The 23,987-nt window shown below is 44.0% G+C and overlaps 1 protein-coding gene across 2 annotated transcripts in view; it reads left to right on the top strand.

The window, feature by feature from the left end:
- The first annotated feature begins 1,458 nt into the window (after positions 1-1,458).
- The window catches only part of LOC143329725 (ephrin type-A receptor 3-like), an 83,784-nt gene continuing 61,255 nt past the window's right edge, over positions 1,459-23,987 (top strand). For both annotated transcript variants that reach the window (XM_076745747.1, XM_076745746.1), the window contains exons 1-3: positions 1,459-1,642; positions 16,781-16,845; positions 22,952-23,152. In XM_076745747.1, the coding sequence (XP_076601862.1) occupies positions 1,528-1,642; positions 16,781-16,845; positions 22,952-23,152 (381 nt within the window). In that variant the 5' untranslated portion in view covers positions 1,459-1,527. The remainder of the gene's footprint in view (positions 1,643-16,780; positions 16,846-22,951; positions 23,153-23,987) is intronic.

Genomic DNA, 23,987 nt, shown 5'->3' with positions numbered 1-23,987 from the left:
ACATTTCACGACAGGTTGCACACGTTATTTATTCATGTTTAAAGACAGCCGGCTCGAGACGCTGACATCCAAACTGAAGTCAAATAGGCTACATGTAATATAGGCAGAATAAATCTCCACAAAGTGTTTGATTGGACTCTGTTGTGCATGTCAGTGTTGCCTACTGCTGCTAACATCTGCAGGAACCATATCAAGAACTGGGCAAAGGCAGAAAGAGACAAGCCTGCTGACACTAATCCAGTAATTGCCATGTGCCCATGTCGCTTAAAAAATAATTGACAGTATTTCCTACAGTGAGATGGGAGTGTTTACCTCGGTGCTATCCAGCCTATTCGTAGATCCCAACAACTCTGGATCAGTAATGAGATGGCTGGCTTTGCTGTGGTTTGTTCTGCCCAAGAATGTGGTTCTGGGTGAATAAATTTAAACTCAGTTTAACTGCATGGACATTTCCCTTCCTCTATCTCACCTACATGTTCAAACAGTCTGGAATTTCACGTCGATCTGGTGCGAATTAAATCTGTTGGTTCATACGTTTAGGTGATTTGTTTCCCTTATGGTCATAACTATGTTAAGGTCAAGTGTAAATTTACCTGTAATTTTCAGAGATTGTGTCTCTTTCACTGCTCCTGAAGGGATACCCAGCTGTCAGTGTGTTAGAAACAGCTGAGTAAGACGATAAATAAATAAAACAGTTTTTGATGTACATTTCTGCATCTTCTTTAAAGATAAATCAGCTATAACATGAAAATGTGCTTAGCATCATATAATCCCATGAGAGGTTTGGTTTTGCGGTGGTATTTATAACACATCATTACGTGTGAAGCTCTGTTGTGCATGGCTCTTGGTTTACAATGGCCTTGGAAGAGATTACAAAAGTTTGATTGTGTCACTGAAGCACTGACGATTGAATGTGTCCTTGTTAACATGTTTGGTTGGGAGTGGAAATGTTGGTCTCATCTCTCTGCATATCCACTCTTTTTCTATCGTTTAAATAGATTAATCAATAAGTTGTTAATTATTAAATTAATTGCCAACTATTTTGATAATGGACTCATTGCTTTGTTAAGAAAAAAATGTCAAATTGTTGGATCTGAATATCTTTGGGTTGTGGACAAAACAAGATATTTTAAAACTGATCGACAGTTTCACCATTTTCTGACATTTTATAGACCAAACAACTAATCAGTTTATCAAGAAAATAATTAACTGACACAGAAAATAATCATTAGTTGCAGCCCTACAAATAATGTTATGTAATATCAGACTGAATCACCTGTTTACATAGACACTTCTTACAGTGTAACCTTTTGTGAGGCGCCTCCAAAGGCCTCTGAGTGCCACCCCAGAGCCAGGCGGCTGATTGACAGGATTTGGCTGGCTATGGACCCTCCTTCCCAGCGTCTCCTCCTCTCTCTCTCCCTCTCTCTCTCTCTCCTGCTCTCTCTCTCTCCTCAATTGCAGGGCTGCGCTCACCGACTCGACACCGCCAACAGGGATGCAGCGAGGGCGCAGCGCAGCCTGAAAATGGCACCACCACGCGTCCTGTGGATCTATCCATCCCTTTCCCTCCTGTCCTCCCTGCTTCTTTTTCACGCGTTGTCGCCGTGCCGAGCCTTACGGAATTACCCGGAGAATGAAGGTGGGTGTCCTGGCGGGTCGTGCGAGCCTGAAGTGGAGTGTGAGGGAGGCTGACTTGGTTGTGCGCTGTGTTGGCGGATGGATGGGGTGCCCCGTGCCGCGGCTCCACTCGCCGGGGAAGGAGCGGAGCGGAGCGGCGGAGACTCTCGTTAAGTGCTCGGGCTCTGTTATGAATCATGCATAAAGAAAAGCAGAGAAAGGGGGAGAGAAAGAGAGAGGGGGGGAAAAAACTGTTCGTCACGTTTTTCTTTTCCGGGCATATTGGCATTAAATTTGTATGACATATACACACAGACAACCCTGCCATGCTGAAGATAGAGAAGGCTGATGTTTCACTTTCTGACATCGGGAGAGCTTCCTCACATTTTATCATCCTGCCTAACTAGTTTTCTTGCTTTAAAGTAGCCTAACTTATAAAGATTATGCCAAAACAACATTGACATTTGCGTCAAAATCCCTCTTAGTTATAGATATCTCTATTAAAACACACTGATAAATGTTTTTTTTTCCTGCTGTGGAGTACAGTCCCCTGCCTCAGTCTGCAAATGAGGAGCAGCAATTACATTAAATTTGTCACACGCTGCTGCTGAGCCTCTCTCAGTTATTGTATTAACATCGATGCTCTGCCTGAAATTAGCCAATGCATTTACTTACTAACTACTCCTGACTGTTTGGTGGGCTGAAACAAGGGAGCTGCCTTGTTTTATGGGGAAGTTGCAGGAGAAATGGGGAGAAAGGAGCGGAGCAGCACGCACAAGTTATGTCCACCATAACGGCTTTGTAAAGCAGGTTGCAGGTTGTTCGAGGTAAAAATGGATGTGGTTGTTTTGGCTGGCTGCTGTTGGACAGACGGTCTGACTGGAGATGATGCAGCTGTGTCTTGATTGTCATTCTGTGAATCATTTCATTCAGTGTTCCCCAAAGCTCCAGTCAGTCCTGTTCTGTAGATCAACAAGGCTCCCCAGCTCTGTCGTGAGCTGCATGATTTGCCTTTCACTGACATTTTCTGTCCTTTCTCACTCACTCTGTCACACACACACACAGACCGAGAGACCAAGCTTACATGGGATGAATCAAACAGTCAAATGATTCATATTGCACACAGCGACAGGCCAGAACAGTGATGGTGGGGTCGGGATCTCCCGTCTCGGGCTGACTTAACTGTATACGCACATCACACTGAATGTATGTCACAGCCCTGAGGACTTCACACAGAACAAAGGCTCCTGAGGGTAGATAGGGAGCAGGGAAGAGAGTGGAGGAGCTGGAGGAGGAGTGTTTTAACAGCAGGAGACAATGCATGTGAGGGGAGACACAAACACACTGCTGAAATATTCATTGAAATGAGCATGAATGATGAAACCAACTGGAAGCCAAAGGAAACTCCTGTTGATTTAGATAAACGCACAGGGGCATCTGTGAGTTGCTGTACATGTGTGTGTGTGTGTGTGTTGGTGTGTGCGTGTTTGGGTCATGCTCATCTTGAGGACTTTGGAGGTGACTGACAGGTCAGAGGGGTTTTCATTACTAATACACACTTTCAAATAATCTGCCAGGCAGTGACTGTGTGTCTATACATCTTTGCGTGACTCACTCGGTCTTTCATCCTCTGGTTATTTCTCTGTCCTGCTGTGTCAGACTGTTGGCCTAATTGGTACCTTTAAGCCCATTGCCTGACCCGCGTGTGTGTGTATGTGTGCACGTGCCCCAATGGGACAGTAATCCAATGAAGCCATTTTTGTCAGCCCACTCCATCCATGCTCTACGTTTACCTTTCAGCCGGCCAGTTTTCCTGTTGTGACTGCACACTTAGCTAAGGGATTGCTCTTCTTTGTGCCTGTGTGTGTGTGTGTGTGTGTGTGTGTGTGTGTGTGCGCGCGTGTGTATGCTTTGTGTTTGTCTATGAGTGTGCATATTCTCCACCCACGCATCTCGGTAGTCGTGTTATTCCAGGAAATCCTCCCTCTGAGGATGTGTAGTAGCACAAGCGAGGCTGTCATAAAAGATACAGCTCTCAAGGCTCAATTAAGAACACAGTCCCTTTGATAGAGCTGATAGAAGGAAAGGGAAATAGTGTTAAGCTGTCAACAAGCTTAGTTTACTACCAGAGCTATTGATCTGCTCCAAAATTGTTGGCATTTACAGGAAACACAGTTGGTGAGGGTGAACTGGCGGAACACAGTCCTCTCAGAAGAACTGATAGAATGGCTTGAAACTGCTATGAACTGCAGGCCGGGGAATATGAGATGTGGTGCAAATGTGTTCATTCATGAGTTGTTGTGATGGAGAGCATCCACTGAGGGTCTTTGTTATCAACAGTAAAGAGAGGAAGAGGAGTGGAGGAGTCTTTGTGCACCAGCAGAGGGAGCCCAACGCACCGTCTGTGTGAACCCTGAGGGCACACTGATGTAACAGCAGGGTGGATGCTCGCAGGTCTCCCATGGTTCCTTTTTGTCCTGCTGTTCTCGTCCCTCCTTTACTCTCTTTCTGTAGCCCTTCTACGCCCTCCGCAGTGGAACGACATGTGTCATCTCTCTTTTTGTTTTGTTTTGGGTTTTTTTTGCACCTATGCCCTCCTCGTGCAGATTCGTGGTGGAGGCAAAGGAGCAGACTATCACTGCTGACTCTAAACATACCTCCTCCATCCTAGAAAACACTCTCAGGAAGCATGACTGGAGCCCTGTGCTGCTGATGATTAGAGTATATTGATAGAGGTAAATGAAAGATTTAACTCCAAAGTCTGCCTGAAAGCTGTGTGCAAATGGAAAAAATAATTGAAATAATAATCAAGAGAAGGCAGAAAAGGAGAGCGAAAACAAGGAAACACGAGAAAAACATGACTCAACCGTGGTTCATGTTATAGTCTTGAGGTTTGCTGGTATCTGTAATTGCTCTTGAACTACAGCACACTTGCTTTTCATTGGATTGGCCTTAGGGTGCTGGGGGACGGATTGGCGGTATTGCTTAGTAAGGTTAAGATGAGGGCGAGCAGTTAGTGCAGAGGCAAGCGCACAGTATGTAAAGCACACCCGTCTTATGATTCACACAAGATCCTGACTGTGGTATAATGTTGGGTCAAAGGTCTCCTCTGGTTTAATTGCTTTAATCCATAATGGTTGCTTGTAGTTATCGGCAGAGCCATACCTCATTAAGTGTGTGCATATCTGTGTGTGTGTGTGTGTGAGTCTGAGAGATTGCTCCGCTCCCATGTAACAACCATGACCTTGGACAGAAGAGGATATAGATCTCCGCTCTCATCAGAGAGCAGCAGCGAGCACCCTCCCGTTTTTCTTTTCTGCCTCTTCCACTCCGGCCTATCTCTAATCCCTTTCTTTCATATCTGCCCTCTGTTTTCTTTCAGCCTCCCTCCTGCCCTCCATCTTCTCGCTCCTCAGATGTTGTGCCGTTGTCTTCTTTTTCTTCTTCTCCTCCATCTCCCTCTGTCTCTTTCTCTGACCTCCAGTAGCAGTGTAACAGTTGAGCAGGAGTCATGAGCCACTGTATGGTTTCTGTAATGAGCTCCCACATCTGCATAAGACAGGCCCATACACAGGCACACGTGGATACATGCACACACACAGACACACATGTTCGGCTGGGGGCAGTTTGCTGGTCTTGGTCAAGAGAATAGTGTCATGTATTCCTGGGGCTGGCTGATAGATGGGGTTATAAATACAGCTCTGTGACAGAGAATGATTCTGCTGTGAGGGCTTCACCTCATGGATTCATTGTGTGCGTGTGTGCGTGTGTGTGTGTGTGTGTGTGTGTGTGTGTGTGTGTGTGTGTGTGTGTGTGTGAGAGGGAGAGAGAGAGACAGAGAGAGAAAGACAAAAGTCATAAGAAATAATGAGAACAAAGAAAGGGACACAGTTCTAAACAAACTGAATAACTCATTATTGCACGCTCTATTGAGCAGAGCAGCCATACCAGCTCTCACAGAGCCTTTGTTATATTTGATGGTTTTTCTATTCAGCCCCACAAATTTAAACTCAAATCACTTTCCGGTTTGCTCTGAAACATTTACCCTTTGAGAGTGCTTTTGTCCATGTTTAACAGAACAGCTCGACATTTCGTGTATTCACTTCCTTGCTGAGAGATCAATATCACTTTCTTTAAGTTATGGCTGAAGCCAACAGCTGGATAGCTTAGCTTAGCATAGCACCGGAAGGACCGGAAACAGGGGAAACAGCTAGCAGTCTCTGCCCAAGCGTAAAAGAATCCGCCTACCAGCAGCTTTGAAAGCTCACTAATTAACACGTTATATCTCATTTGCTGAATTAGAAGTCACTTTCCCCGGCCAAGAAGCTTTGGACATGCACATATGCATACATTTAGTTTTTTAAAGTACAAATGCAAACAAACCCTGAGGCAAATACAGACACAAATGACAGATTGTACTCAGCTCTAAAGTAAAAGGCACAGGCCTTCCACAAGTTGATCCAGAAGATCTTTAACTTTACACATTATGTCTGTTCCCAACATTGAACATGTGTGTGTCTTAACCAGCTGCAGAGCCAAACTTGAAAAGTCAGCTGCAACAAGCCTGAATGATTTCTGTCAGACACAGAGTTCATTAATGTCAAAGAAAGCCTTCTCTCGGCGTATGATGTCTGATGGCTGGAGTGAATTTTTGGAATAAGTGACCCCTTCCCCCTCTGAACAAGCCCTTAACTGCTGGTCAAATCACTGATCACTGGGCCTTGACCACTCTCCACCACTCTAACACACACACACACACACACACACACACACACACACACACACACACACACACACTGTGATTAAATTGAGTCTGCTTGTTTCCTCTCTCTCTGTTTTCCTCGTGTTGTTTGCTCTGCAGCCTTGGCTGTGAAAGGCTGCATTAAACAGATTCACAAACAAACAGCCGAGGTTTGGGGTCAGCTGTAGATATAGTGTGTTTGCTGACTGATGCTCCAATCAGTTTGCTGCTGATGAACGCCCCTGAAGGCATTTCAAGAGCAAAAATGCCTGAGAAGCTGGGGTTTAACTGTCAGGAAACATTCATACAACTTCAAGGTCTACTTTACTTTAAAGAAAAGATTCCTAAATGTGAAAATGAGCGTATGTTCTGTATCTGAATGCATGCTTGAAATTGATTGAGATATCCAAGTACAGCTGGGAAATACACAACCTCCGTGACTGAAACCGTCTTCACCTGCAAACAGAGGCATTGTTTGTTCAAACTCTGAAAAACAGCCTTTGTTGATGTTTTCCTGACAGGCAACATCTGCTAGCATCGCAAACTCGGAGTGTTTTCTCACAGGAGCACAGGCAGAAGTAGCCTGAGGTTGGAGCGCAGTATCAGTGGGTGGCTCGCGGTACGAAGTTTTCAGCTTGGATACTGGAGACGGCTGTTCCCATCCCGGTCCCTGCCAACAGCCGACAACATGACCGAGGTCTTTCCCCAACCCTGACCAAAAAAGTTTCAGCCAACTTAGCCAAGTGTAAACCATAGAGAAAACGCTGAAAAGAGCTTTTTCATCAGCCATTTTTAACAGTTTGATGATGGCGATGACAACCTACGTATTTTGTTCGAAGGACTCTTTGTTTTGACTGCGGCTTCTTACTGTATGTACACTCCTGCAGATCCCTTCTTGCAAGTCCCAAATGCTAATCTTTCTGTCCTTTGCTGACACTGATTTGCAGACCTCTGTCTTCCAGGCTTTCCTTTCGAGACACAAGCAGAGCTTATGCTGTCGATGCTTGGATATCAGCTGAGACCATGAGTCCTGGAGTGGTTTGCCAGACAAAACTGAACAGCAGCAAACAGGGCCAAGCCAACAAACATGTCTCTGTTGGTTTGGGGGGCTTTGCCAGGATGGTTCCCTCATGAACGTCCTTGCAGTGCGTCCACGCCCCCGCAGCCTTTTAGCTTCAGTGTTTTGTTAAGTTACGCTTGTTCAGTCTTTCAGTTTACTACTCAGTGGTGTCCACATCAGTGCAAAGTGGGTTAAGTTTGATTTGACAGAGGCAGCAGGGCAGACAGACGAGCTGCTAGACAGACAATTATTGTAGGTGTGTGTGTGTGTGTATACATGTTTCGTGTGTGTACCAACAGTAGCAACCTGTCTAAGCACTCTTTTATCTGACATGTGATTTCCTAACCGTCTCCACTGCTGAGATTCCAGGCCAATTTACCCTCCTGTGACCAACCACTGTGTGACAGCCCTGTGTGTGTATGTGTGGTCTGAATGTCACAAGAACTAACGGAGCACAAGAAAGGTCACGAAAAAGCCGAAAAAGACAAACACACGCACTGGAGGAGGGAGGATTTAGACAAAGACACTCCTGCAGAATTAGCTGTGCTGTCTTATTAAGGAAAAAAAGCGTTATCTGTCACTGCTCATTCACTCTATTCACTCCTCACCAGCTATTTTAATTCAGGTCTTTAAATGAATGGTGGGATGCGTCACAGTTTGAGCGCATGTGGAGGCGAGTGTGTGGAGGCGTATGTGTCTGTGGTTTGTGCTGCAAGTTGTTTCTGAATTCTCAAGGTCTGGTTTGTGCATGTCGTTATGGTTGTGTGTGTGTGTGTGTGTGTGTTTGTTGCTCCTTGCCCTTGATGAGTTGTTGGCATACTGGTGGAAGAAGCTTATTAAAAAAACAAGTGTCTGGATCTGACTGCATGTCACAGCTCAACACTGTAAGCATTCAACCAGCACGTGCAGACAAACCATACACATGCACACACACACACACACACACACACACACACACACTCCAGAGCTTCTTCAAGCGACAAACTAGGGCAGTGCTCCTGTCATACTCTGTCAGAGTGGCATCTTTTCTGTTCTGCTAGTGCTGCTAGTGTATATGAAATAGCAGAGTAGGCTAATGTGCTTTCTGCCACAGCAGAAGGGGGAGGGAGGTCCAAAAATGCAAGCTTGACGAGGTACAGTACATCACATACATGAATATTTTCGTAAACATTTTTAGCTTTGCGCACCATCTGCCTTTTGGGTTGCCTGGGCTTTTTTTTTTTTTTTCCAAGGCTTTGGAGAGTAAGGTATTCAATAAACCATGTGCATCCCTTTTAAAAATCACTTCACTAAGGCAGCCGCCTTGAAAAACAGCTTCTTAACAATCGTCACATTTTTTACCCATCTGTGACTGCGGTGCAGAGGACATCTCATGGCTGTTTTCTTGGCTTATTTTTACCTGGAATCGGGTTAGTGTCTTACATTTTCCACCTCACAGTTCAGATAAATGATGTAGATGTATTTTCCTGCTTGTCTTGTCTAATTCTTCAACATTTGGCTTGGTTAATTGGCTCAGACTTCCATTTTGTTCAACAGAGAGAAAACATATGATAAAAACAGAATGAACTGATACATTGGTCTTAAATTTTTACTTGTTTTGGACAAGACGTTCAGGATTTGATTAAAGCCGACTTGATCTTAATCATTTATCGCAACTCTCTCACCAATGTGTCATTTGCGCTGACGTGAGTATTTATCATTTAACATCTGCACTGCATGGACAGTGTGTCAATAAATCATCACAGTTTATTTTTATGTCTACTATCACATTTGTTCTAAACCAGCTAATATATTAAGTGTCCAGATTTACTGGCAAGTCTGTGATTAAAGATCGTGTGGAATATCTGTACAGTACATGCACACGATCCCAGTGATATGATAAGTAAACTGGGATCTGCATACACATGATTCATACATGGATATCATCCAGGTTCCTGATTGTCAGTGTCTTCTCTTGCATGTCACACAATCACGTTTCTTTCCCAGTATAACCTCATACTGACATATTTGAGTTTCGTAAAGGCAAGAAAAGTGCTTTTCCACAGGTCTGATGTTAAGAACCAGCACACTAGTGTGAATATATACACACTCAGATTTGTTATGGTTGAGTTGAATGATATTTCTTATGACAAACTAACATTCACGAGCAAATAAATCAATCCAGTCCAACTTAAATCAGCTTCATTTTGCAATTTAAGTGCAAAGTGCATCTTAATTATGCATTGATCCACTTTTCTATCGGCTCATGAACTACCATTTAGCTATGCATGCAAAGCTAATTGAATTTTATTGTGTTTGACAGCAACTACCTCCAGTGATCTGCTCCTGTCTGTCACTCATTAGTACAACTATAGGGTACTGTGGTTAATCTTTACAATTCAGTCCAACCCAAAGAGGAATTTAATTTTGTGTTCGTGGCAGTGTGGAGGATCAGCATTACGTTTCTCTGAACTGAAGGGGAAGTTAGAAAGCAGACGCAATTGAGCTGAATCAAAGTAGAATTAGCATTAGAATTATAATAATTTAAATCCACTGAATTATTCATAGACACATTCAGTTTGCAGACAGATATCACACTCAAAAAAGAACGTTTTCCCTCTGAAATCCCACCTCATACCACAAAAAACTCGTGAAATTAAAAATATTGCAGATTGAGATATGTCTGCTTTTGGGGAAACACATCCCACATGCACAAACAGCAGATGATAGAGTCATAATAGTGTTTTGGCTTAAAATTCTTTCTCACATTCCCTGAAATCTGGTTACAGAGTCACTGCACAGACCTTGAAATGAGTTCAAAATGAAGCTTCAAATGCAGGGTGTGACAAGACAGTTCATCTGACGCCATGGACTAATGTTCAATGTTTCCTCCGCACAGAGCAGAACTTCCTCCCCTCGTCTTACGGGAAGAAGTCCAGTAAAAGCATCTTCTAGGAAAGAGGACTGTGTATAACAAACTAATTGAAAGCAGAAGGCACTGGTGGTAAGCATATGAAGGAGATACAGTAACACACAGCTTTGATAAAAATAGTATGACCAGAGGATGAGGACGCAGAAGGAGAGAGAGAGGGAGAAAAGAAAGAGTGATTGAGAGCCTCTGGTGGTTTGTGGATGAGTGGAGAGAGGACTGATGAAAAGACAGCAGGAGAGGAAGACTTGGTGCGACGGCAGTTTGTTCCTAAAGTTCAGAGCTCAACTCTTCCCACTCCTTCATCCTGCTCTCCGTCCGCCCGTTTGTTGCCCTGACAACACTCTCAGTCGTTGAACTGCACTTTCAGTGGAGTGGAAGGTCTGCGTGTGTGTGGCGGCACTAATACTGAGGTACTGGGTGTGTGTGTGTGTGTGTGTGTGTGTGTGTGTGTGTGTGTGTGTGTGTACTCGTGTAAAGTTGTATAGCTGTTTTATTTATTGCATCCGCGTGTGTTTGAGTGCAGTAAGTTATCACGGTGTGGGCTGAGCTGCTTAGAGCGTGTGCTTGAATAGTAAAGAGTGGAAACAGCTTCCCTGCCTGTGTGCAAAGCCAGCACCGTCTGCAGGCCAGCACCTCTGAGGCTCATCTTTGTTTAATTCATGCAAAAACTGACAGAGCCAGGCTAGCAGTTTCCCTCTGTTTCCAGTCTTTATGCTAAGATGAGCTAAGCTAAGCAGCTGCTGGCCGTAGCTTGATATTTAGCATGCAGACATGAAACTAGCAGTTGTGTTTCATCATGAAACACACATTGGGCCCTTGTGTGCATTATTTATTGATATGGATACATTCTGTACACTCTGTTTTTACAAGCAAAGTGAAAGCAACTTCTTTTAATTTAGATTATTTTGCACTGTTGTCCCACTGAATTTGTAGGGCTTAACTAATTCTGTTTTCATTTATTTTTTCAAAGAACAAGAAAATACATTAACATGTTTACTGAGAAAAACAAGAAGAAGAAGAAAATAGGATTAAAAACGTTTGATTTAAAAGTACCATCTGCAACACAACCACTGCGGTACGGTCGCATATCTATTTACATCATTGTCCTTAAAAGGAATGATCAGCATCGTGTTTGCATTGTTTCCCCATTTTTCTCCTCACTTTCTATTAGCGGAAGATTTTCTGCCACAAGAGGACCTTGATTACTGTAAACTGTGATCGTCAGCATTTTCTTGGTGTGCGGGGACATAAAACCTACTTGAAAATCTCTTTAAGCTGATCTGGTCTTTTTTTTCCCAAAAATCTGGCTTTTTACATCCAAAGGCAATGAAAAAAAAAGGGAACAAACAAAGAGGTTTATAAATGTGGTATCAGCATGTTGAATGTAGTGTCAGCAAGCCCCTTCATGATACATCATGTCGACCAGTTGCCATGTAATATTTCCTGTTCTGAGCAGAAAAGATCTTCTGAACTCATTAGGTAGTCACATATTGTACTCTATATTAAGTGTGCGTGGTGGTCTTATTGAGGAGTCTTTCTCTTTGCGGCACTGGCACCATCCTAAGGTGTGTGTGTGTGTGTGTGTGTGTGTGTGTGTGTGTGTGTGTGTGTGTGTGTGTGTGTGTGTGTGTAAGCATCCTGGTCTCTTTGTGTGCCAGTCTGGCTGTTGGCAGCACTGTTTGATTCTTGGCAGGTGGATCACAGCTTCTTGCAGCCCAGCTGAAGCAGTGGATACCAACCAGAGAGAGAGAGCGGCAGAGAGACATAAACAAACACAGAAGGAGCAAGGAAAAGAGAGGAAGACAAAAAGAGAGAGGGACACCCCAGAGGGAGGAAACAGGAGCGAGAAGAAAAACAAGACAGACGCAGACAGAGAGGAGACAAAGAGAGTGAAAATGTTTTGTATTTTCTTCATGCTGTATGTACTGTCGCTGCGGTTTCAGCATTTCGCTGCTTTTGTTTCTAATCAGCAAATTCACACCCTCCTCCTCCTCCTCCTCCTCCTCCTCATCTTTCACTCTCAGAATGTAAACCTCACAGTTTGGTGCTGAAAATCAATACGACAGCATGTCTCTCTGTAACCGAACAACTCTCACAGTAATCAGGTCACATGTGATCTGCGCATTTATGACCCGTGAAGAAAAGCTTGGGAAAAATTAGATATGCGTGTGTGTGTGTGTGTGTGTGTGTGTGTGTGTGTGTGTGTGTGTGTGTGGCCCTGAGTGAATCTGTTTTCGTGGAAGTAGTGTTTTCAGGTTGAAAGGCATGAGGAAAGCCGTGACAGCGGATAGATTTTTTGTTTCCATGTTGTGCAGAAATTTGGAAGGCGCTCCACTGTGGGTATGACATATCATGTTTAGCAGTTCATCAACCTGGAGATGGTGTGTGTGTGCGCAAATGTGTGTGTGCAAGAGAGAGACAGACTGGTCATTAGATCGAACATGAGCCTGGCCTGAGTGAGTGAGTGATGAGCTTGGTGTTTTTATCCCGGGCCAAAGCTGGCCTGGCCCAGGCTTGGATTTCACACACACACAATTTAGCCAATTCCCCGGTGAAAGGAAACGAGACAGCGAGACAGGGCGGGAGCATTTAGAGACGGATGGATGGACACGTAGAGGTGTGGCTTCATTCCCACTTTGGGAAGAAAAATATGTATTTTTGTTATTTCTCTGTTTTCACCTCATCTTTGACACACAAACACACACACAGGCACGCACACACACATATAGCCTATAAGCATATTGGCTGTGTCAGCAGACAGGAAGCTATAGCTAATACATAATTGATGAGTCCAGTCATTGATTACAGGTGATAAGTGGTATTGACAGGAGGTGTGAGGAGAGGAGAAAAAGTGTTGATGTGTAGGTTTATGTTTGTGTGTGTTTTCCCAGCGGGCTGCAAAGTGGCTTCAGAATATGTAGTAGCCTCAGCAACGCATTCGCTTACTAGACGGTATTTTAAGGCCAGTTTCTACAGGATGAGCGACTCCAGACACTACAAGGTATCTTAAAGGATCTGTTTTCAGAGTTTCGGAGAATGGCACTGAGATTTCTGATTGGGGAGCGATGCCTGTCTGCCTTCTGGTGAGAAGACTGAAGCCGCTGCTGTGTGAAGTGTGGCGCTAGCAGGAGATTAGCCTCGCCAAGAAATATTGGACTAACCTTACAAGAGCCTCTCAGGTGTTTTTACATTTCTGTGCATGTGCTGACTAACAAACAACATATAATGTCTTTAGAGCTGCCGGAGAGCAGATTTCTGATCTTTGGATAGCTGTTCACCCCTGATTCTCATCTGTATGCTAAGCTAGGCTAACCACCCATCGATTTTCACACCTGTCTGTCAGGATGAAAACAAATGATCGTGTTTCCCAAAGTGTTGAGCTATTCCTACAGAAAACAAGAACAACAAATGTCTTTCAGAACATAGAGTGAGACGGGGGAGTTGGAAATTGAAAACATTGTGCTTATTCCAACGGTTTATTGAATGCCACTTCACAAACATACCGAGAAAGAGGAAGAGGGAGAGAGACGGGAGGGAAATAACAAGGACGACTGAAGTTCTTGGTGAATTCTGGGATCAGATCAGAACGTAAACAGACACACATTCGGTCGCTGTCTGTACTGTAGCACGTCTGTACAGTCGGTAAATTGGCTGTTTGGAGTGAATAAAAACAGTCACGTTTTCCTCCACAGGATCTCCCACAGAACACACCACCGACAGTTTGTTCAGCAGTAGTAGTATTATCCCAAATAAAACTGAAGACTGTCTGTAAGCCTCGATGCAGACTGGGGGTAAATCAGAATATGTTTTTTGTAATTTGGGTGTTAATGTATTAAGGTTGCACTCAGTTATACGCTCTGTGAATCCCACTAAAAAGGCATTACAGCGAGTGAGTCACAGAGAATATCACTGACGTTACCGGCTGCATGTGAAACAGACAGTTTTTCCTAAATTCCACAAACCTTGTTCATACGTAGCTTTTATCTCTGAGCAGGAAAAGTGTCTGTGTGAGAGAGAGAGAGAGAGAGAATGCATTTGCCTCACCTGAAATCCTATATTATTGCGCTATTATGCCCTATTTTCGTATGCCACTCAAATGCCCGTGAGCTGAGGAAAGCAGTCTAAATGGTCTTTAGTCTCTCTGAACACACACGGGCTGCAGGCTGCCTCTGACCTTTTGCTGCTCGGCACCTCTCCTCCACTGTTCCTGCCTCATCCCTCTCATTTAATCTACCTCGCTCTCTCTCTGCTTCATTATGCCATGTGCACTATTTCCTCTGTCGCTGTTTTCTCACGCAGACGCACGTAAATACGTGTGCAGTTACACGCGCATACGCACATGCACGCTCACTAATACAGCATGACATGCCTCCCTGCTGTCACGGTGTGCTGAGCGGAGGAGAACGGCTGGGATTCAGTAAGGGCTGATGAACAGCATGAGTGCGAGAGGAACAGAAAGAGAGGGAAAGATTGGAAAAGAGGAGGTTGGACCAATTTTACAGTCCTTTTGTAATGCCTACAGGCAGTATGGATACACAGAGGGGCTTGTAAACAGGCACTTTTAAATTGAGTGATTAGCCTCATCTGCATTCAGGAGGAAAAACTCTGTTTTCTTTTTACTTTGGAATAGTTTTTCCAGGTCACTGCTTTTAAAAATTGGAGGGAATATGAAAGTGTGGTGCTTTAAAGTGAGGCAGTCAGTTTAATTGCATCGGGTCAGCGACTCACCCGTCTGATCTGGGATCTGTGGATTGAACGTATAGGTTCAAAGATTTCTATAGAGGGAGGAAAACGTGCGAGGGCCACAATGCGTGTGATTGAGAGAGAGAAGAAAGAGAGAAGCAGCAGTCTCTGCAGATGGATGCTGATTAAATATTGATGGTCAGCGGTGTTGAAGGCTTGATTAGGACCTGACTGAGCCAAGACCTTAACAAGCACACACACATGCACACACACTAACAAGTGACACACACAGGTGGGGAGCGTCACTCCAGAATCTGAGCAGGTTTTCATTATGCCTCCCGCTGGTCAGCCTGCCACCTTCCTCACTTCGCTTTTCATTCTCACCTTCCTGCATCCGCCTTCCACTTCCTCCTGCCACACAGCGATCACACAACAGGAAACAGCACATGCATCTCACAGGCAAATGCACAGTCAGTCTACTGTTGCATGACATTTTTCTATTTAAGTGACACTTAATCCTTTGTAGTATTAAACACTTTTTAGGCTGGAAAGTTGTTGATAAAATGCTTGAAGTTCACTTCGTTCTCACTTAGCCAGCAGTGTTATCCAGCCACAGAGATGGATTCAGTTTTACGTGCCAAGGTTTACAGATTTCTAGAAACAGTGTTTGGATAATCCACAGACCATGCTGTCAACAGTTTTTCCTCAGTAGAGTCATTTGAGGAGTGTTCACAGAGAGGTTTGTTGACTTTTCCAGAGTAACCTGGACAAAATAAACGGCTTTTGACTTTGAATGCAATTTTTCATTTATTGAGTACGACACACTGAATTCCATTCACCTCCATTGTATTTGGGAGTAAGACAAGAGTCTGTATACATTGGATAAGTGAAAAAACGTGTTTTTGTTTGTTCTTGTACTGGGTGAACTGACCTTTTGAAGGAAAAAGTGAAATGTTGACAGAAACTTCTCAAATTTCTCTTGCTGTATCATTCTGTTCGAGCCAGTGACTGAGCTGGATAAAGCACATCTGACCACCATAACAGCTGGAAGCTCCTGCTCTAATTTGTGCAAACCAACACGTGTCTGCTCGTGGGCTCGACGGGGTGATGAGCATTAAGACAAAAGCAGCCATATGTTGGCAAAAAAAATCTAATAATATAGCGAGCATACGGATGAGCAGCTAAGGAGATGACTGTGGCGCAGCTGAGGTTGAAGAATCTTTTGAAACATTTTGATTTTGTTTCATGAAAATGTCATCGTAACCACTCTCGATACAACTTGACGTCCTTTCACCTTAAAAAACACAAGCTTCAGATGTTTAACAGCATTTCTTTCCAGACTGCGGCATGAGTGGTTGATGCTCAAAGGAGAAGTTTTGGGTGGAGTGTCACTTAAACATCCAAAATGTAAATGTAACTGTAAGATATACTCTCGCCGCTGGGCCTTGATGCTGTTTCACTCACTGACTTTGCGTCCCCTTGAACCATAACAGCTGCAACGCAACCACAGTAATCTTAAAGCTGAAATTATGGGTTTACCACTACTTGTGATGCTACCGCTGTTGTACTCAACACAACAAAAGACGTCCTTGTATGAGCATTAAAGTCTTTGTAGAGGAGGTAAAGAGTACAGTTTGAGGTTGTGTGATGCTTTCCAGCCAGCGATATCTCCACTCTGGATATGGAAAACTTTTTCTTTTCTTTATAGGAAATATGTGTGTGTGTGTGTTAACATGTTCGTTCCCTCTCCTCTGTGTTCTTGCAGTTACGTTGCTGGACTCCATGTCAGCTTTGGCCGACCTGGGCTGGGAGGCTTACCCTAATGAGGGGGTGAGTATACACATGCACAAATCAAGAAATCATCCTCTCTTCATGCCACAGCTGGCACCAAAAGAATCAATCTGATCACAACTAGCAGGTTGAGTTTTATTTTCAGGGACTCAGAGCGAGCAGCAGCACTGGAGTGTGTGTTTTAGAGAGCACTGGGTTCTTGAGCGCTTCTTGCTAAATCGGGAGTCTGCAGGGGGAATTTACAAATTATTTCCGCTGCGCTGCAAATGCTGTGGCACTGGAGCCTCCATTTATTACGGGTTGCGATTTTTGGGATGGAGTGAAGTGATGGGGTGGAGGGGTAAATATTCTTACGTAAGAGGAGGACGTTGTGTACATGTTGGTGGTATTTGCATGTGGGTGCAGGGGGGGAGGGTTGCGTAACTAGCCTTTTGCAGGTATAGGGAGCAGGGGAGTGTGGAGTGCAGCCACCATGCATCAGAAAATGACAACAGAGAAGTGAGAGGAGAGGAAGAGGGCGAGAGCGAGAGCGTAGAGAGCAAGAACGACGAAGTGCATTCAATAAAGAAATAAGAGTGGGTTCTGTATGTCACTCTAGCACAGGAGCTGCTGAATGGCACTGAATTAATTCTATTCCCCTTGAGTCACACTTCCTCTCCACTATTCAACGTCGGTGTGTTAAATTGCAGGATGCCACACGCGGTTTCATGGTTGTGTGCAGCAGAGAGGCAGCTGAAGTGAGTAGAGCTAAGCAAGGTTATTTTCTCAGGCAAGAAAGGGTATCAAGTTCACTTCAGTGAAATGCTCTGATTGTGTGGCCATACTGTGGATGTTTGTGTATGTTTTCTTCGTTCCTCACCAAGGTCCTTATAGAAGAAAAGAATCTGTTCCATGTGTGGCTAAGCCAAAAGGTTCAATTGAATTTTTGAAAACCAAAGAGTACACAAGTTACTTTTATTGAAATGTGGTTCAGTTTTGGGTGGCTTAATCATGGCCCGCAAAAGAACATGTGTTGTTAGTTTACTCTCAAAGAAATGTGTTGGCTGGGAAGTAAAAAATATATAATAAACTCCATCCTGTATATCTTTTTCATGAGCTGTCAACACGGCGGAGATCTGGCATCTCCTCCCTGAATGTGTCCACAAATGCTGAAAAAAAGCTACAAACCCAATTCCTAAAAAGCTGTGATTGTGCTGAAAAAAGTAACAAAACAGAATGCGATAACTTGCTAATCCTTTTTGACATAAGCTTAACTGAAAACAGCACAAAGACAATAAATTTAGTGTTTGACCTCTTTAGCTTCATTGATTTTTGTAAATATCTGCTTATTCTGAATTTGATGCAGCAACACAAACAAGTTGGGACAGGAGCAGCAAAACACTGGGAAAGATGTGGAACGCTCCAAAAACACCTGTTTGGAACATTCCACAGGTAAACAGGTTCATTAGTAACAGGTGAGAGTATCATGGTTGGGTATGAAAGAGGCATCCTGAACAGGTTCAGTCGTTCACAAGCGAGGAAGCAGGGAGGTTCAGCACTTAGTGAACACATAATGGATATTAGTGCATGGAATCAGGAACCGTTGTTTGTTTTGAAATGATCACATTGCATCTGCAACTCTTTTGGAATTGAGGTTGTTTAAACAGATCTGTGATGACACGGCATCAACTGAGACGCTGTAAAAACAAGAGCGTCATCGTCGAGTTTCTTTATTTTGGGGTCAGCCACGACATTTATCAGCTGTTTTATCTGACCAAGGAAATGATTAAATTGGTTAAAGCTTGTTCTGATTTTGTCTTGTGGTACGATGAAGGCGATGTTATCTTCCTCGGAGATAAACATAATCCTCCTCGCTATTTTTGAGTCGAGTCACTGTCAGTGACAGAGACAAAAGCGGGAGGCAAAAACTGTATGAGATAAATAACCGCCTCTGCTCCCCAAAATAGGCACACAGTTTTCTTTAGTTAGCTGTGACTTTGCCATAAAATAAAATTCTTGTTTCTCCAAACCAGCTAGAGGGCAAACAGACTTAAAGCAAAACAAAGCAAGTGCAGCTGGAGCAGCAAACAGCTTTAACTTTCTTCATTTCAAACAAGGAGCTGTATCATTTCAGAGGTTTTAGGTTTAAAATAGGCCGTGCACTGTCATATCAATGCTTTGTGAAAACAAGGGCAACCTACATCATCATCTGCTGTCACACCTGCCTACTGATTGGTCTGTCATAAACTGTACCTGCGGGTTTTTATTGGTTTTTATTCCATGTTTTCATGGACATGTAGTCCACTTCAATATTGTGAGGCGCCTACAGGAAATTGCAATATATTTCTCACAGAGTCAGTGAAGCAAAAACAGGTCCGTGCAACAAGATACTGTGTGGACGAAATCTGCACTATTTGGTCAGAAGATCAGTTGTAAATACTGCAGGGGGAGATAAGTAGAAACAGCGAGCAGTTAGATGAAGAGCTGAGGATGACGAGCTCTTACTGTGGTTTGTGGAAACCAGCACATCTCCAACACGTCACCAACTTCTTTTTTTACTTCGCCGCGCTATCCTGAGGAAGACCGTGCCAACACAGCTTGAATTTCCTCAGTACCTCACGACTCATAAAAAAAAAAAAAAAAAGATCTACGGGATTATTTGTGCAAGATGTACATTTAGCTTTCTGAAGTTAAATGCATGTACTTGCCGCTCCTGAACAGACAGCATTTTTTTTTAGCACTTTAATAAATGTATCTTCTTTTTTACTAAAAAATACAAACAAGCAATTTTCTGGTTAAATCTAAGTTGTTGCCATACATCATAAATAAGAGTCCAGAGACGAGTAGAGGCTGCCAGTCATGTTGGCAACAGTACCATTTGTTTAATGTAATTAAACATACTGTATGTCTCAAAGGACATAAGAAGGAGAAAAATGAGGAGTGAGATGTAGAGCGATAGGAGAGTGACAGAGTGAGAGGAGAAAGGTGCCAGGGCTGTGAGAAGCTCTTATGTTTCATATCAGGGGGATTATCTAGTTGACCTTTGAACTTTAAACCTGGAGAATGGTCTCAGCAAGAGGCAATTCCCACCAATCTGAGACCACTGTCTACCTGAATTAGTCCCAAACCACACTTGACCCCCGCAGGTCACACTTAATCCAAGCCGTGCAGGGCCGGATGTGCCTGAGACTCCGTGGAGCGACCCACTTCTGTCACTGAGCGGGGGTGTTCCTCGTGAGGGACACAAAACAGATACGTCTTAATGATGTTGAAAATGGGAGGCCCCACAGCATCTCTACTCCCCCGGAGGCTCCTCAGCCCTCATTGCCCCCCCCCACCGCCTTCATCTTCTATCTCTGTTTTTCCCTCCCCACTCCTCCTCCATCCCGCCAGCGAGCCACATTTAGAATTTAGAGGCCAATTATGTCCTTGTAGGTGTACCCGTCAGATGATTGCAGAAGGAGGGATATTATGTTAAGCTGGTGAATGGTTGAACTTAAACCCCGATCCGACGTCTCTGCTTCACTTCAAAGCAATCAAGCGGGCTCCGTGCTGATTGGCCGAGGTGATTGAGGGTTCAGGGAGGAGGGTCTCATTCTGAATGTTAATTAGTGTTCAGACTGAACTAACACAGGCAACAGTTTTCACTTTGTGCGTGTGTGAGTCAGCCTATCCAAACATTTTCCCAGTTGTGTTTTTTTTATAGATTTCTCTCTCAAGCGGCGCTGTATCATTAGCAAACACGGAGGCGAGCAGGTTGTTTTCGTGTTCATAAGCACACCTGTGCTTTACGCCAAGCAAAAGTGACAATGAACAGACTCGCCAACTGGGGAAATAAGTCGCTCACCAGGAAGTGGCAGTAATCCAGCCACTCCAAACTCTGCCTACAAAGAAATAAACAAAGACATCATAAAGCCCTCTTTATCCCTCAATGACTATTCCCATAAATGCTTTAATCACCACTCCCTGGGGACTCAGCTTTGTGTGTTTGTGTGTGTGTCTGTGGGTGTGTGCGACCGTCCTGTGATGTCTGACTGGTCTCGGCTCTGCACAGATGGGTCTATTTAGCTGCCAGGCGCGCCTGTAATTTACCAACATTCATTCCTCTCTCTCTCTCTCTCTCTCTCTCTCTCTCTCTCTCTCTCTTCCTCTGTCCGGCTCGTATTTTGCTCTTTTAATTGAATCGAGTGTGGTTGATCACAGTGACTCTCAGTTGATGTGGAGCACGACTCCAGTGGTACATCCTTTAAATGTAAAGCTCTGAACTGGCTGTCAGGGACGTTTGTGTCAGCTGACTGCAGCAGTGTAAACACTCTTCTGTCCCCTCTTTCTTTCTTCCCGCGTTTCTTTTTCCTCCCTCTGTCTGTTTCTGCAGTTGAAGGACTGTTGGGTCAAGATCAAGCGTTGGTTTTGTCCGAGCTCCAGTTCATACACAGTAGACGTTTCTGTGGGGATTAAAGGCATCTGAGCGCGCGAGAGAGCTGCAGAGAGTGTGCGAGTCGATGTGAGAATGTGTGTTTTTTATGCAGATCTGTTTTAGTGCTCAGGACTCGGAGGTGAAATGCGTCAAGCTTTTGCCGGGTTGTTGGGCCGTCACTTCAGATTAACCTCAAGAATCCAACCACAGCTTGGACTCGGCGTGTCTGAAAGTTTCTCTTTGCCTTTTTTTTTGCTGCCTTTGGTGCTTTTTACTGGCCCGTCTCCTCTCTTTTCTTTCTCCTCACCTCTCAGTTCATCAAGCATTTGACTTTCATTTGAATTTCAGAACACGTTAGGGATGACAGGTAGTTACTCCTGTGGGTCAGGTGTGTACGCACACGTGAGTGTGTGAGTATACAGTATTTGCTCAGGCCAGTACTTCTGTCTGACGGTCTGTGTGTTTACATGGCCTGACTACTGTAAGGCGATCCATGCTCGTCACTCTGGAGCTTATAGCTTCGTCTTAAGATGATGACAGAAGCTCAGAACAAAGATGGTGGTCCTCTCATCCCTCACCGCAAACTAGGACTCATCCAGCCTGTGTGTGTATGTGTGTGTCTTTGCATATGTGTGTGTGTCCAAGAAAATTCAGTTAGCTTTCCAATGGATCAGATATCTTGAGAGACTGAAACCATGTTGGTTTATTTTCCTTTTCTTTAAGGAATAGAAACGTTCTTTCTCTTTGTGTGTGTGTGCGTGTGTCTGTGATGGTATACGTGTGTGTGTGTGTGTGCTTGTCTATGTGTGTGTAGATAGAAATGTTTTCCTGCTCATGCGAGAAGTGTTCTCAATTACTGCCTTAGTCAGAAGTGGAAACAGATGGTAGCAGATGACGGGAGACAAAGTAGCTCTGTCCTACCTACTCCTTCTCGCTCTCTCTCCTTCGTTCTCCCTCTGTGTGTCTCTCTCATGCACACACTCCTACCTCTTAAATCTCTCTTAAATCACGCATTCACTTTTGAAAAAACATGCTCTCTCTGCAAACGTGAAGCACAGACAAAGACGGTCCTTCAGTCATCTTGACACAGATCATCACTCATATTCACCCAGACATGAAAACAGAGCATGCAGGCTTAGCGTTGGGTTTACACAAAACCACAGTTGATTGAACTTGGGCCCAGTTTCCTCATAAGCAGTCTTTGGACTGAGATCTCCTTTGTCCATTGACTGGCGACGAAATAAGACGATCTTACAGCTGAGTGGTGCTGTTGTCAAGCCGGCCCTGTGCTGCTGAACGTCGCTCTGCCCTGGCTGCACATCCTCTTAGTCTTTGATTTGAAATTTATGTGTTCGTTGAAAGGACTTCCTGCATCAATGCAAACACTCCACCGCAGCCCTCACCTCCTCTCTTGTCTCCCTCTCTTCATCGTACTTACCTTCTCTAACCTTCCACTCTTTCCTCCACCTGTTTCCACTCTTTCTTCACATCCCTCTCAGCGTTTTGCTATTTTCTTTCTTCATCTCTTCCACATCTTCTTACTTCCTTCACTCACCCTCTCCACCTCGCTCTGATTTCTACCTTCCTCTTTCCCTCCATCCCTTTCTTTTACTCTCCATCAAAAAAAATGTACATCTGGAAGATGTTAAATCCATTCAGAAATTTCATATTTAAGGCAGTGAAATAAACAACTTTTTTCATCTAGTTGCTCTTTCCTTTCTTTCTAAAACTCCTCTCTCTCATCCTCAGTGGGAGGAGATTAGTGTGATGGATGAGAGGAACACCCCGATGAGGACCTACCAGGTGTGCAACGTCATGGAGGCCAACCAGAACAACTGGCTGAGGACACGCCACATCAGCCGAGAAGGAGCGCAGCGTGTCTACATTGAGATCAAATTCACCCTGAGGGACTGTAACAGCCTGCCTGGGGTCCCCGGTACCTGCAAAGAGGTCTGCATCACACACACGGGATAACACACGCAGCTTTTGAGCACATGCATACAGTATGGCAGCACATAAAATCTGTCCTTGCGACTGGTGTGTGTGTGTGTGGTTAAGCCTGTTGCAATTTGTGCCGCTTGTTTTGTTCACTCTTGGTGACAAGACATTGAGTTTTGACCTGCTCCATGGGTGCCATTGTGCAGCTGTGTGCAGTCTCTTTTGGAGGGAAGCAGGTAAAAAGACACATTTCTGTGTTGGAAATCAATAGAACAGGAGTAAGTGTAATCTGGAAAACACAGTGGAGGCAGAAATTGTTTCGAGTCTGGTGTTCATTTCAGAAAGATCACTTAAAGCTACAAAATATTCTCTGATCGTGCAGCGCTCTTAGCCTTTTAAAATGAAGTTAACTGTAATGTAATCAGTATTTCTTTCACTTCTTGAATGTATAACCAAGTTAGTAGATACATATTACATTTGTCATGGTGGATTAATTGAGAACACAACTATGGACCTTAAATCACACACAGTCTCCACTTTCTTTAGTGTTAATTTAATGTGCTTAGCCAATCAACTAAATCACCCAATTGCCTTTAATAACATTTCTTTGAGTTTTCAATTAAACCTGGATGAGCTTCATATTATATCTGTTACAATTATGCTGTATTGTTTTCTTCTGCGGCTTCCTTTTACTGCAGCAGAACATCTAGGCAGAAAACACTGAAGCGTGAGAGGCGAGCAGGAGGGAAGTGGAGCACTAGACATTTATAATGTGTGTCCCCACATTACACAGACTATTGGAGGATTTCACAGGATGAGTATCACAGGAATTAAGATACCAATGTAA

This window comes from Chaetodon auriga, chromosome 12 (genome assembly GCF_051107435.1).
Source record: "Chaetodon auriga isolate fChaAug3 chromosome 12, fChaAug3.hap1, whole genome shotgun sequence".
Classification (NCBI taxonomy): Eukaryota; Metazoa; Chordata; class Actinopteri; order Chaetodontiformes; family Chaetodontidae; genus Chaetodon; species Chaetodon auriga.
Note: the sequence above shows the minus strand (reverse complement) of the source record. Positions and strands in the feature narration are given on the sequence as shown.